This window comes from Pleurodeles waltl, chromosome 3_1, assembly GCF_031143425.1.
Source record: "Pleurodeles waltl isolate 20211129_DDA chromosome 3_1, aPleWal1.hap1.20221129, whole genome shotgun sequence".
NCBI classification, from domain to species: Eukaryota; Metazoa; Chordata; class Amphibia; order Caudata; family Salamandridae; genus Pleurodeles; species Pleurodeles waltl.
In genome coordinates, this window is record NC_090440.1 from 674,920,136 (window position 1) to 674,935,600 (window position 15,465).

Here is a 15,465-nt window from a genome sequence, read left to right on the forward strand (position 1 = left end):
GCCTTCAGGAAATCCTTCAACTCCAACAAATATAGCTCCATTCCTATGAATGACAGGTGAACCCCGTCATCCCTAAAGAATTCCACATCCTCAAAATGTATGTCCCTATGTTCCAGAAAGGAAATGCCCTTATCCAAGCAGAAAAGCCTCATCTCCTTATTCAACTTCCTTCTTGCCCTTTCCACTGCCCCTGGTTTCCTTGCCCCCCTCCAAACCCGCCGCGGCACAAAACCCGTCACAACAATATGGCAACCCCTCCACTGGGACCTAATAGTCATCAAATCCTTCTTCATCAACTTTAACACATCTAAACCTGTCATCTTAACCATATCGTTCTCTCCCACATGTAAACAGAGAACATCTGGGCAAGGCCCCGCTCCTTTTATCCCTGCTAGCCGAGCAATCAATTCTTCCCACCGCATACCACCCTTACCAAACCATCGAACTTGAAAACCATGTAAATCAAACCCCAAATTCCCCCCCAAAGCCGTTCGCTGTGCCTGGCGATGCGCCCACTTCACGAAAGAATGACCCACTATCCATATGCGGATGAAATCATCTTCCGGGCCCGCCACAACACCTGGAAAAGAAAATGACAGTTAGAGCGCGCACACTGATACAACTCCCGGTCTTCGCACGTACCTTTTGAAGCAATCAGAGCTCCACCTGCCCAAAGACATAATGGCCTCCCTCGACCAACCCTGACAGCCTGCTTCCATAGCTACCCCAATGCGAAAGGAGTGAGTTCCAAAAAGGTAAGGGTCCTCGCCTAGAACAAACAGTCCTTTCTGAAGTACGGCCAAAAGCTGCGCAGCTGTTACCTTACTGCCATCCCTGTGCTGAAAAACCAACTCTGCCCCCCGCTCGGTGTGCCGACGCCAACGCCGCCCCAGCGCCAGAGGGCAAATCCCCGACACAGGATACCTCTTCAGCCATACAGCTACTCCCGCTGCTCTCTGATCAGTCTTAGAGCTGCCTACACGCACCAGCACCCCAGTCGGCCCCAGCCGGACATCCTCCCAACCCAGCCCCACCTTCCTTGCAGTACCCAACAACTCTGAGACCTGAAATGCACCAAAGAACATCCAGGACATAAGTGTCTGAAATAGCAATGCCTCCCCGGTAGAATAACATATTCCGGGCAGCGACCGCAACACGTCCTTCAAAAGAGACAACGACAAGGGGCTCCTTTGCTTGCTTACCGTCCTCTTCTCACGCGCCCAACCCTCCAGTATTCGATGGCCTAATTCCCCCGCAGTCGGTTGATACCCCCACAAGCATTTACCCATGAAACCAAACGCCGCCAACTTACCTGCTATAGTAACGCACGACTGACCTTTCTCAATCAACGACAATATGAACTGTACCACGTCCTCGACAACTTCCTCCATCCGCAACCTCCTGCGTGCCCCCGACTGTCTAAATTCCTCCCACGCTTTTAAATACGCCCGACGAGTAGAAGGGGCAAGAGACTGGATTACCAGTTGAAGCATCCGCTCGTGCCTATGGTCCAAAGCGATTCGGGCATCACCGTTCTGCACAAAGCCGTGCCCGTGACCAACCCATGGAATCTGTCCCACTGTGAACGAGACAAAGCATCAGCAACGTCATTGTCCACACCTGGAACATGTCTCGCCCGAAACGCAATGTCATGCTTCAAACACTGCAAAACAAAAGCCCGAAGAAGACAAAGGACCTGTGCATCACGCGCCGACTGCCTGTTCACCAATTGGACAACCGCCATATTGTCCACCCTAAACAAAACCTTTTTATGCTGCAAATCCCTTCCCCACAAGCACACTGCGACGACAAGTGGAAAGAACTCCAAAAAGGCAATGCTCTTCCCTCCCCGTTTCCAAGCCTCCGGCCACGACTCCGCGCACCACCGCCCCTGCCAAAAAAGTCCGAAACCCGCCGCTCCTGCCGCATCCAAATAAATCTGAACATCCCACTCCCACTCCTGCCATACCTTCAAAGGGATGCCATTAAAGGTCTCCAAAAAAGTCAGCCACATTCGAAGGTCCTCCCGAACGCCAACCTTAAGCCGCACATGATGATACGGCAAACGTGTACCCGAGAGAGCAAGCGCTAACCGTCTACAAAAGGTCCTCCCCGCCCGGACTACTCTACATGCAAAGTTAAGATGTCCCAACAAAACCTGTATCTCCCGCACCGTGACCTTTTCCTTCCCCAACATCTGCCTTGTCCTGTGTAGCATATCCAATTTCTTATCCTGCGGAAGCCGAGCCATCCCCTCCACGGTATCCAACTCAATGCCAAGAAAAGACAGCGCCGTACCAGGCCCCACTGTCTTTTCGGGGGCCAAGGGCACACCAAGGTCCCCCATGAGCTGCTGGAAAAGGCCTAACACTTCCGCGCACCGCGGAGAGTTAGCTTCCGCCGCAAAAAAGAAATCATCCAGGTAATGCGTAACCTGCGCATGTCCAGACACCTCCGTAAATATCCACTGCAAACATGAACTGAAACGTTCAAACAATGCACACGAACTTGCACAGCCCATAGGCAGCGCCTTGTCCACAAACCAAGCACCATCAAACTGTATACCCAACAATTCAAAATCATCCGGGTGCTCTGGCAATAAGCGGAATGCCGACTTTATGTCTGTTTTTGCCATCAGCGCCCCGGGTCCCAACCTCTCCACCATATCCACTGACGCATACGAAACCCGCGAACAATCCTCCGGGATGAAATCATTAACCGACGCTCCCTCCGGCCAAGAAAGGTGCTGTATTAAGCGAAACTGTCCTTTTTCTTTTTTGGGCACGACCCCAATGGGGGATACAATAAGATTTGGCAAGGGCCACCGCAGAAAAGGACCCGCCATCTGTCCTTCCTCCACTTCTTTCGCCAGCTTAGCTTTTACCCAGTCCTCCTTACCCCTCACCAAATGCAAATTCTCCACCGAGCGACGCACCCTCGGTCCCTCGTATCCCAAACGGACCCCGTGAACGAAACCGCGCCGCAAAAACTCCGCCTCCTGCCTGCATGGATAAAAAGCAAGCCAGGCAGCCAAAACTTGGACATTAACCGGCGTATGAGCCCTTACCCGCAGCTCCTGATCAGAAGCGCTGGTCACGCCCTCCGAGCCCTGTCTGACCTTGTCCGGTCGAAATCCCTGCTGTTGACGGGCCAACACAGTGGATAACTGGGTGCCTCCCAGCACACTTGGAGCACTCGTGCCTGAACTTACAATATTCGCGGGCACAGATCCCTTTATTGTAGTCCCAACATGCTCCCGATTTTCCGCCCGAAGAGGATGAGGAGCCGAACTGATTACCACTGGGGTGGGGCGCTCCCGAAAGGGCCGATACGTAATTGGAAGGCCACTGGCCGTGAACACCGTTTTGCCGAATTTTGCTGGACCCATGGTGTGCTGCCATAGGTCAGCATCAATTTCCCCCTATTGGACGTCCGCATCCGCCGCCATTCTCGCTCTAAACTCCTCATCATATTGGCGCCAGGCAAAGCCCCCGAAATTCAACTGGGCCTTACGGATAATATCCATGTATTTAAGAAGCGCCACCGCCCGCTCGGGATAGCGTTCGCAGTACACACTCGCAAATATTAGGAAAGCCGCCGTCCAGTTCTCAATGGTAACTGGCACCCTAGGGCGCTTTGACAGCTCAAACTCCTCTTCCTTCGATCCCTCTTTGGCCCGCACCTCTCTATACAGCAGCTTAAGAACTTCCACGTCCTCACCCTTCCAGATCTTTTCTTTAGTGGATTGCATAAGATGCGCCCCCAGCGGCTTCGCAGTACCCATGTACGGTAATCGCGCCCGCTTCGATGCCGGCTGCTCTGTCTTGTCCCCTGTTCCCTTCACGCCAGCCTGCTTGTCCTCCGCCTCCGCGGCCACCACTTGCCCCTTCCCCTTCTCGCAGCCCTCACCCTTCACCGCCTCTTGCGCCCCGATCCCTTCCGTACCCACCCCCGCATCAGCAACATATATCCCCTTAAGCAGGTGCGCAGACCCCAACCCCTTTTGCTTACTCGCTTCAACCGCCATCGACACCATGGTAACGCTTGCTTCCTCACCTGCCGGCAGTAACGGTGGCCGCTCCTGTGCCTTCCGCCGCCCACTGTATCCTTCGTCGGACGACCGCCCTCGAGGCCGAGTCTGGTCCCGTGAAGCCTGCAACGACTGAGGTAGAGCATTAGCGGGCCCCACCCCGCCCTGCTCCCACCAACTTTCCTCCGTACCATCATCCACCAGCTCCCCTTCCTCCAAGCTGGTCTCATCATAATCCAAGACACTATCCACACACCATGTGTCCATGCCATGCTCCCAAGCCTCCTGGGCCCGCTGCGGCCCTTCCCCCAATGCCGTCTTGACCGCGGTCTTCTTGCGCACCCCCGCGTGTACCCCTCCTGGACCCGGACGCCGCTCCCAGGAGGCGGGGGCGCCGGCGGGTGCACGACCCCTGCCTCCACACCGCTTCCCGGGAGCGTCCGCAGTCATTCGCCTCTCCGCCAACCATCCCAGTGATGGGCTTCGGCCAGCCGCTCGAGGCTCTGCCTGTCCTTCTGACCAGGGTAATCGAGCCGCCCAAAGCTCGCCTGGTTCCTCCTCCTCGCGTCATTCTCCCTGCCCCGTCCGGTCCGGTCCGGCGTGCCGGAAAAAACGAAATCCCTTGCCGCTAAAAAACGGGGGCCCCCCCCTGACGCCTGCTCCTGCCCCACACTCCCAGGCCCGCCATAAACTCTCCTAGGGGGACCGCGACGCACTGGGTGGAAGGGAGGCACCCCCCCACGCTCCTCCTCCCTCGCCTCTGCTTGTTCACCCTCACTCTCAGAGGCACTCCAATCCAATATAGTAGGCCACTTGCTGTCTACCGGAATTCGTGGGTCATACTCCTCTCTGTTTTCCTCTTGACCCCCCTTCTCTCCCCTCCCATTATCACCTCTATCAAGATGCCCCAGGCTCAAATCCACCTCCTCAACAGGCTGCACACCCTGCTCAGCCCCTCCCGCCTGCCCACCCCTACCCCCAACCAGCCTACTGACCTTGCACCGGGGCCCCAGGGTGCCTGAACCAGATGCCCCCCAAGAGGTGCCCCGCCCTCCCCTGACCAGACCCCTCCCGCTGCCATGCTGGGTCCCGCCCTTCCCCGAGGCTGACCGAAGAACAGAAGCCTTCCCGGGCCCCGCCGGGCCGCACCCCACACGGCGTTTTCCCGCCGAAAGGTTTCCCCCTCCCCGCCCCCTCTCCTCACCTGGCTTAACTTGGCCCCTGAGCGCGGCGGTGAGCAAGCCATCACCGCCGCAGCAACACCATGCGCCGCTTTCCGTGCCGGGCGCAGCGCCGGAAGGGCCTCCTGCCTAAGCAGGTCCATGCGCCCGGCTTTTTCGAGCAACGCCACCGCCGCCCGCAAGCATTCCGCCTCACTAACGTCCATCGTTAGTGTCCGCTCGCTTCCCGTAGGAAAAAGCACGGAAAATTAGCTGCACCGATAACACGTGGTAAAAGCGCTGCGCCTAATAAAAAATCCCTTATCACTTTTTTTTTTTTTTTAAAGCGCGAGATCGTAAGCTTCTTCCTGTTTTTTTTTTTTTAAATGCTCACCGCACTAAAAAACGACCGAACAACCCTCCAATTCGAAAAACGCAAAAAAATCGCCCGATCTACCTGCTGGACCGGCCACCGTGTCACCTAGGACAAAATGGTGGCCGGACATAAAATGGAGCCCACCTTATGAAAACCCCCCGCCCAAGAAGCCCAAAAATAGCCCAAAATACAGCCCACCGAGCCCGGGCTGTACCACCTCCCCAAAGACCCCGGGGGGGAGACCTCATTCTTCGTCTGGTCCCCCCCGGGACCCCAATGCGCTGCGTTTTTTTTCTTTTCAGCGCTATTAGCTCTACCTCGAGCAAATGCGAGACCCATTGCATTGAAAATGCTTGCTTTAATTTAATATGCAGTAGGTGGGAAAGGGGTCTACAGTTGGGGATCTCCTTTTTGTTTAGTGTTGTTATATTTCTGTATAATAGATTTTTTTCTTTCGTTTCTTACCGCAGCTGCAGTTAGCTCTCTCTCACTCGGGCCCAAAATAAGTGCCCTATGTCGTTTCTCCTATATCGTAATGTTCAATCTTGACAGTTACGTGTAGCGTGGAACATGCATGCTCTGCGAATTGTTTCACTTTTCGATGCCCAACAATTGCTGTAAACTAAGACATTGTTCCATCATTCATGAGCTATACTTCGGATACACTTATGACTGTTGTCGATGTTTATTTGCTTACGTGTGACGTGAAATAAGTAAAATTCAATAAAATGATTCAAACAAACAAATCACTGTAATGCACGACTTGCATCCATCCTACAATGACATAACTTATAAACGGGGAAATACAGGCTATACTCGTTTGGTTAATCGAGCTATTTGCCTAATTCTGGGTTTTACCAACTATAGTGTCAGACCTATATTAAAGATTTAGGGCCAGATGTAGGAAACTGTTTGCGACTCGCAAAAGGCAAAATTTGCCGTTTGCGAGTCGCAAAACGCAGTTTCCTATGCAGAAATGCATTTTGCGAGTCGGAACCGACTCGCAAATAGGAAGGGGTATTCCCTTCCTATTTGCGACTCGCAGTGGGATGCAATACCATTTGCGACCGCGTACGCGGTCGCAAATGGCATCGCAGTTACCATCCACTTCAAGTGGATGGTAACCCACTCGCAAATTGGAAGGGGTCCCCATGGGACCCCTTCCAGTTTGTGACTGGACCCATAATTATTTTTTCAGGGCAGGGACTCCCTGCCCTGAAAAAATACCGAAACTAAAGGTTTCGGTTTTTTTTTTTAAGTGCAGCTCATTTTCCTTTAAGGAAAACGGGCTACACTTAAAAAAAAAAAAACTGCTTTATTTAAAGCAGTCACGAACACGGAGGTCTGCTGACTACAGCAGGCCTCCATGTTTGCGAGTGCCTTGACTCGCTATGGGGCCGCAATTTGCGACCCACCTCATGAATATTCATGAGGTGGGTCATTGCGACCCCATAGCGAGTCGCAGTCGGTGTCTGAGACACCGTACTGCATACCAAATTGCGAGTTGCAATTTGCGAGTCGGATGGACTCGCAAATTGCAACTCGCAATTTGGTTTGTTGCTACATCTGGCCCCATGTATTTTTAAACCATTAAGAACTGTTTTAACAGAGCTCTTGCAGAGGTTATCCCAGATTCGAGCTGAAGGCAGTAGTCAGGATGGCGATGCTAGCAAGAGAGACTGGGTTGGAGAGTCTCCAGTACCACCAGAGGAAACAGAGTTCAGAAAACCAACAGGAGAGACAGCCAGGTGAGGATATCAGCTCTGATGATTACTGTACAAGCGTGCACCTGAAATGTTACCATCTTCCTTAGCCTGCTCTGATGCACCATTCCTTCTTGAATCCTGTTTAGTTATCCTTTCATCCTAAGATTCTGATTTTCTCATCCTACTTTGGGGCCTCGCTGTTGTTCCTTTACTCTGTAGGACCTCTGAATCCTCAATTGTTTACTTTTCTAAATGTTTTAATTGTCATTTTCGTTATGAACATGATTACAATGTAAAGCACTAAGAGAAACCAACACATCACATCTCTGAGTAGCCTCCCCCCCCCTCATTTCCAACCATCAGCTGTTCTGTGCGATTCCCAACAGCACGTGACTGTGTTGCCCCAATCCTCCATTGAATACTCCATCATTCGTGAGGCTGCTCTGATTCTGCCTTCTTCCTGAAGACCCCTTTGCCTCTCCTTTTCTCTTCAGGGCCTCTCCACTACTGTCTTACTTTCTAAGATTTCTCTGCTGCTGACTTCCTCGTAATGGCTTCTCTGAAGTTGCGCCCTTACCAACCTGCTGCCACTGAAGTATTGGTGGCCACTGATACTTCCTCTGTTCTTTTTCTCTTGCGTCTCCGGTGCTTCCTTCGGCCACACACCCTGGTAATGCGTAACACTTTATGTTCATTTTCAGGCTGCGCCGGCAGAGGACAGACAGAAAGGATGTCAGCCGATCTTTGTTGCTTCGAAAAGCTCTTCCAACGGATGTGAGTTTTCTGTTCTAAGAGGGTTGGATTTGGGGTGCCTTTTGAAAAGGGGTGGAATGAGGTTGATTATATTCTCATAATTGAGATGCCTACTCACTCCTACTTGCTCAGTCTTTATGAATGGTGGCAAAAAAATCTCAGGACCCTAGGTACAAAATGATGATACCCACGCTTAGGCAATGGAACATGCTGACTTCCTGGAATCATCCTACTTTCAATGGGTGGCAACAGTGTTCTCGATTGTGTTATCCTATGTGCGATTGGCAATAGAGGGTGATTCACTTTTTGGATAAAGTTTCTCTTTATACATCCTGATTCACTAAGATGACCTCTAAATAGACTTTTGTTTATGCAACAAAATACAGAAACTACATTACAACCAAATGGCTTGATTTTCGAATATGACTGCCTACTGTAAAACTCATAGGCATTCTAAACAGATCTATCTAGACAAGCATCTCATTTCTGAAATATCAAGCGGTATCAGACCACACCAGTGAAAAGAGCTTTACATAATTAGAGAGGATTAAAAATACATATGCCTACTGAAAACCCTATAATGCCTACCCTCTATTTACTGCCAAAGGTGCATGAAGGAGATTTTCTACCACTAGTTAACTTTTTAATTATTTTTGCTCCTGTGTAGCCAAATACGTTAATCTCCACTTACAACCCTTTGACAGGGACCTGACTTCACATATTAAGGACACAGTGGTTGTGCTATCAGAATTACATAATTTCAATTGGTAAGATGACTATATATTGACTGTTTTAGATGTCAAGATGGTCTCAATGCTGTCCAGTAAGCTCTCTGCAGGATCTGCACACTACATAGTGACAAATAAAATACTTCAACAAATACTGTTTTAAGCTTCACTAACACAGTTTGTTTATATGGTATGGTCATTGGAGCCAGGTATCCAATACTGCACACAGATTTATTTATGGGCCAGCTCAAAAGAAACTAGTTATAGAATGACATGTCTCCTGATTATAAACCCTATGGCGATACTGCATAGATCACATTCTCCTCATTTGGGAAAACACAAAAGTTATCTTACAGAATATATCAGCATGAGTACAATATCCAGCAGCTCACGTGCAACACCTACATAGGGCAGGTAGAATTTTTAGGCCAGGAAATATATATTTATGGATCATTTATATTTATTACCGTCAAACATATGCTGCGGTAATCATCCTACACAGTTTTGCACCTACAACACAGGGGCCGGCAGCATAATGTAATTGCAAGCAAAAAGCAAAACCCAACTCTTATTCCTTTGAAACTGCTCCCCCTAGCCTATTCACTCCTGCAAAGAGGTAATGCACAACAGATTTCCTGCCGTCTTGCAATCTAACCCGAGCTACTGGTAGAGTATGTCCTGGGCTATGCGCCCTACTCCTTGTCGTCATAATTCGTCTCAGAGGGGGATCAAGTGTAGCAGTTTAAGGTAGGTCCGGAAAGTCAACCCATTGAATTTAATAGACAGAATGTTAATAAAGGGAGCCCACGGCTCTTGGTAGATATCTTGTTTAGACTCCACTGTGAGGAACAGTTCTTCCATTCTGAAAATGCACCACAATTTATGCAACCAATTTGTTTATTCGAGAAGTCTGTCAGAGCCCTGTAGTGAAAGTATAGCCTGATGAGCAGCGCCCAGGGCTTGGGCAATCAGCTGTCCCTTCATTGACAATAGAGGGTATGTCAAGGGATTAGAGAGCCTGAGTATAGTGTATGCCGGGAACCTCAGGAGTTGTGTGTTAAAAGCCTTATCATTGTATTAAGTATTGTCTCCCAAAAACGGACCAGCTTCTGACAGTGCCAGAGTAGGAGTACTAAAGTGCCTGTCTCGCCACAGCCTTTCCGGCATTCCTCAGTACACTCCTGGCACCATTTTTGGACGCAGGCAGGAGTTAGGTACCAATACAAAGCTATGTTGTAGGCCACTTATGTACGGGCCATGTTGCGCACTGTGTACTTTGCTCAGTAATAGATATCTTCCCATCCATTGGGTGTGGGTGCCCGGGCAGTTCTGCCTCCCATCTTTTCTGTTTCACAGTTTTGTCTTGTATGGGCACTTGGCCTAACAGAGCATAAATCTCTGTGTTAAGATTCCTGTTGTCTCACTTAAGAAATATATAAATCTCTAAGGATGTGAGGGGATGCTCAGAATGTGATTTAACAGAAGGGTGAGCCACCCAGTGCCAAAATTTGTTAGCACTGGATACGATCCCCCTTCTCCAACCCATAATCTATCTTCATACGGTGGCATGGGATGATACCATGAGTGTCAAAGAGGCAACCTATGCGCCTCCAGCCCCCCCCAGAATCTGCGGAAACTATCCTTTGGCATATACAGTAATCTAAGGGAGCTATTGGAGAAGAGAAGGAACTCAACTTAGCCTGGAGCGCCATGTCGTCCCATACCTTGAAAGATGACCTAGTCACTGGTGACTAGTATAGACCCCAGACCCTATGTTTCCTGGGTAGCCTGGACTCCCACCAGATGTGAGTACCAGCTACTGCCTGGTCTACAAAGCATCAGTGGGTCTGCCCTCATTCCACCATGAAGCGGAGTTGTGTTACTTGTTAATATCTTGTAATCATAGGGACACTTAGTCCGCCCTCGAGTGTCATGCGGCAACAAGCTGCTTATGATGTTGAGGTTTTTTTCCTATCCCAGATAAAGTTATTGGTCTCTGGTTGCAGAGATCGAAGGGTGTGTTCACGAGGCCTCAGCAGCAGGGATTGAAAGATACATAGGAAGTTTGGAAGGACAGTCAATTTTACAGCCCTATCCTGCCAAGCCAGTATAGTTGAAACCAATGCCAGATAGCCAAGTCGGGTCTGGACTTGCGAAATGAGGCAAGAGCAAGTGACCTCCACCATCCTGTCTTATTACGGGCCAGCTGGATCCTCAGTTATGGTATGGTCGCCCCAGCCCACGCAATAGGGAACACAGTGTGAAGACACTCTGTATGTGGTGAGGGAAGTGACAGGTTACGTAGTTGAGATTTTTGAAGATTGACCTTGTGCCCAGATATACTATAACACAATGAGTGTGGGGGATATCAAGGACAGGTCTCTTATGGCCTGTTTAGGCTAAGCGTAGGACGCCGGTTAGGCGATCTCCTTCATGGACATGGGAAGCGAAAGTGGCATTTAAGTGTATGAGGGAGTTCCCTTTACGGACTAGGTGGTCTAACAAACATTATAGTGTCATGCTTCATCATATGACCACCTAGACCAATGTGCATGATGCTATTATGTGTGTGAGACCACCTAGTCCGTAAAGAAAACTAACCAGTGTCCTACTCTTATAGTGTCATGCTTCATTATATGACCACCTAGCCCAATGGGCATGACACTATAATGTGTGTGAGACCACCTAGTCCGTAAAGGGAACTAACTGGCATCCTACTCTTAGCCTAAACAGGCCATAAGAGACCTGTCCTTGATTTCCCCAACACTCATTGTGTTCTAATTCCTTGGGTACTGGAGTTTGTGTGGGGTTTATACACTCCCAGTACTCTCTTCTTGTGTTATAATAACTTGAATCCAGATATGCCTCCAAAATGGCAAAGTTCTGTGTGAGAAGGTAGCCTCTTTCTAGCCTTGTTACCCCCACTTTTGGCCTGTTTGTGAGTGTATGTCAGGGTGTTTGTCACTGTTTTCACTGTCTCACTGGGATCCTGATAGCCAGGCCTCAGTGCTCATAGTGAAAACACTATGGTTTCAGTATGTTTGTTATGTGTCACTGGGATCCTGCTGGTCAGGACCCCAGTGCTCATAGGTTTGTGGCCTATATGTATGTGTCACTGGGACCCTGTCACACAGGGCCCCAGTGCTCATAGGTGTGCATGTATATGTTCCCTGTGTGGTGCCTAACTGTCTCACTGAGGCTCTGCTAACCAGAACCTCAGTGGTTATGCTCTCTCATTACTTTCAAATTGTCACTAACAGGCTAGTGACCATTTTTACCAATTTACATTGGCTTACTGGAACACCCTTATAATTCCCTAGTATATGGTACTGAGGTACCCAGGGTATTGGGGTTCCAGGAGATCCCTATGGGCTGCAGCATTTCTTTTGCCACCCATAGGGAGCTCTGACAATTCTTACACAGGCCTGCCACTGCAGCCTGAGTGAAATAACGTCCACGTTATTTCACAGCCATTTTACACTGCACTTAAGTAACTTATAAGTCACCTATATGTCTAACCTTTACCTGGTAAAGGTTAGGTGCAAAGTTACTTAGTGTGAGGGCACCCTGGCACTAGCCAAGGTGCCCCCACATTGTTCAGAGCCAATTCACTGAACTTTGTGAGTGCGGGGACACCATTACACGCGTGCACTACACATAGGTCACTACCTATATGTAGCTTCACCATGGTAACTCCGAATATGGCCATGTAACATGTCTATGATGATGGAATTGCCCCCTCTATGCCATCCTGGCATTGTTGGTACAATTCCATGATCCCAGTGGTCTGTAGCACAGACCCTGGTACTGCCAGACTGCCCTTCCTGGGGTTTCACTGCAGCTGCTGCTGCTGCCAACCCCTCAGACAGGCAGCTGCCCTCCTGGGGTCCAGCCAGGCCTGGCCCAGGATGGCAGAACAAAGAACTTCCTCTGAGAGAGGGTGTGACACCCTCTCCCTTTGGAAAATGGTGTGAAGGCAGGGGAGGAGTAGCCTCCCCCAGCCTCTGGAAATGCTTTGTTGGGCACAGATGTGCCCAATTCTGCATAAGCCAGTCTACACCGGTTCAGGGACCCCTTAGCCCCTGCTCTGGCGCGAAACTGGACAAAGGAAAGGGGAGTGACCACTCCCCTGACCTGCACCTCCCCTGGGAGGTGTCCAGAGCTCCTCCAGTGTGCTCCAGACCTCTGCCATCTTGGAAACAGAGGTGCTGCTGGCACACTGGACTGCTCTGAGTGGCCAGTGCCACCAGGTGACGTCAGAGACTCCTGCTGATAGGCTCCTTCAGGTGTTAGTAGCCTTTCCTCTCTCCTAGGTAGCCAAACCCTCTTTTCTGGCTATTTAGGGTCTCTGTCTCTGGGGAAACTTTAGATAACGAATGCATGAGCTCAGCCGAGTTCCTCTGCATCTCTCTCTTCACCTTCTGATAAGGAATCGACCGCTGACCGCGCTGGAAGCCTGCAAACCTGCAACATAGTAGCAAAGACGACTACTGCAACTCTGTAACGCTGATCCTGCCGCCTTCTCGACTGTTTTCCTGCTTGTGCATGCTGTGGGGGTAGCCTGCCTCCTCTCTGCACCAGAAGCTCCGAAGAAATCTCCCGTGGGTCGACGGAATCTTCCCCCTGCAACCGCAGGCACCAAAAAGCTGCATTACCGGTCCCTTGGGTCTCCTCTCAGCACGACGAGCGAGGTCCCTCGAATCCAGCGACTCTGTCCAAGTGACCCCCACAGTCCAGTGACTCTTCAGCCCAAGTTTGGTGGAGGTAAGTCCTTGCCTCACCTCGCTGGGCTGCATTGCTGGGAACCGCGACTTTGCAGCTACTCCGGCCCCTGTGCACTTCCGGCGGAAATCCTTCGTGCACAGCCAAGCCTGGGTCCACGGCACTCTAACCTGCATTGCACGACTTTCTAAGTTGGTCTCCGGCGACGTGGGACTCCTTTGTGCAACTTCGGCGAGCACCGTTTCACGCATCCTCGTAGTGCCTGTTTCTGGCACTTCTCCGGGTGCTACCTACTTCATTGAGGGCTCTTTGTCTTGCTCGACGTCCCCTCTCTCTGCAGGTCCAATTTGCGACCTCCTGGTCCCTCCTGGGCCCCAGCAGCGTCCAAAAACGCCAAACGCACAATTTGCGTGTAGCAAGGCTTGTTGGCGTCCTTCCGGTGGGAAAACACTTCTGCACGACTCTCCAAGGCGAGAGGGATCCGTCCACCAAAGGGGAAATCTCTAGCCCTTTTCGTTCCTGCAGAAACCTTAGCTTCTTCTGTCCAGTCGAAGCTTCTTTGCACCCGCAGCTGGCATTTCCTGGGCATCTGCCCATCTCCGACTTGCTTGTGACTTTTGGACTTGGTCCCCTTGTTCCACAGGTACCCTAGATTGGAAATCCACAGTTGTTGCATTGCTGGTTTGTGTCTTTCCTGCATTATTCCTCTAACACGACTCTTTTGTCCTTAGGGGAACTTTAGTGCACTTTGCACTCACTTTTCAGGGTCTTGGGGAGGGTTATTTTTCTAACTCTCACTATTTTCTAATAGTCCCAGCGACCCTCTACAAGGTCACATAGGTTTGGGGTCCATTCGTGGTTCGCATTCCACTTTTGGAGTATATGGTTTGTGTTGCCCCTATCCCTATGTTTCCCCATTGCATCCTATTGTAACTATACATTGTTTGCACTGTTTTCTAAGACTATACTGCATATTTTTGCTATTGTGTATATATATCTTGTGTATATTTCCTATCCTCTCACTGAGGGTACACTCTAAGATACTTTGGCATATTGTCATAAAAATAAAGTACCTTTATTTTTAGTATAACTGTGTATTGTGTTTTCTTATGATATTGTGCATATGACACTAAGTGGTACTGTAGTAGCTTCACACGTCTCCTAGTTCAGCCTAAGCTGCTCTGCTAAGCTACCATTATCTATCAGCCTAAGCTGCTAGACACCCTATACACTAATAAGGGATAACTGGGCCTGGTGCAAGGTGTAAGTACCCCTTGGTACTCACTACAAGCCAGTCCAGCCTCCTACATTGGTTGTGCAGTGGTGGGATAAGTGCTTGAGACTACTTACCACTCTTGTCATTGTACTTTTCATAAGAGAAAAATATACAAAACAAGGTCAGTGTATATACACATAGCCAAAAAGTTTTGCATTTCCTCTTTTCACTCTTTTCTAAGTGCTGAAAAGTACTTCTAAAACTTTCAAAAAGTCCTTAAAAGTTTAAAAAGTTTTTTCTGTCTTTCCAAAAAGTTCTGAAAACTTTTTTCTCTTTTTCTATCACTTTAACTCTCTCTAAAAAATGTCTGGCACAGGAAAAAATGTTGAACTGTCCAAACTTGCATATGATCACCTTAGCTGGAAAGGAGCAAGGAGTCTCTGCATAGAGAGAGGTTTGAGTGTAGGGAAGAATCCTTCCTTAGAACTGTTAATTAACATGCTTAGAGTACAGGATAAGGCCATAAGTGCCCAATCTGGTGAAAAAGTAGCTAATGGTTCTCAATCTGATCCAGGGACTCCCCCAGGAAAAGATTCAGGAAAGAAACTTCTCAGCCTGCCCATTACTAGACAGTCTAGCATAGTTGGTACAGAGGTTGAATCACACCATACTGATGGTGTGCTCTCACATTATACTGTTAGCCAAGCTGTTAGGGTGCCCTCTGTAAGGGACAGGTCTCCTTCTGTTCATTCCCATCATACCTCTGTATCTAGA

At 49.6% G+C, this 15,465-nt stretch overlaps 1 protein-coding gene across 3 annotated transcripts in view; it reads left to right on the forward strand.

Moving 5' to 3' along the window:
• LOC138284468 (uncharacterized) overlaps nt 1-15,465 on the forward strand; it is a 146,471-nt gene that overhangs the window by 110,937 nt on the left and 20,069 nt on the right. For all 3 annotated transcript variants that reach the window (XM_069223254.1, XM_069223255.1, XM_069223253.1), the window contains 2 exons: nt 7,176-7,314; nt 7,974-8,046. In XM_069223254.1, the coding sequence (XP_069079355.1) occupies nt 7,176-7,314; nt 7,974-8,046 (212 nt within the window). The remainder of the gene's footprint in view (nt 1-7,175; nt 7,315-7,973; nt 8,047-15,465) is intronic.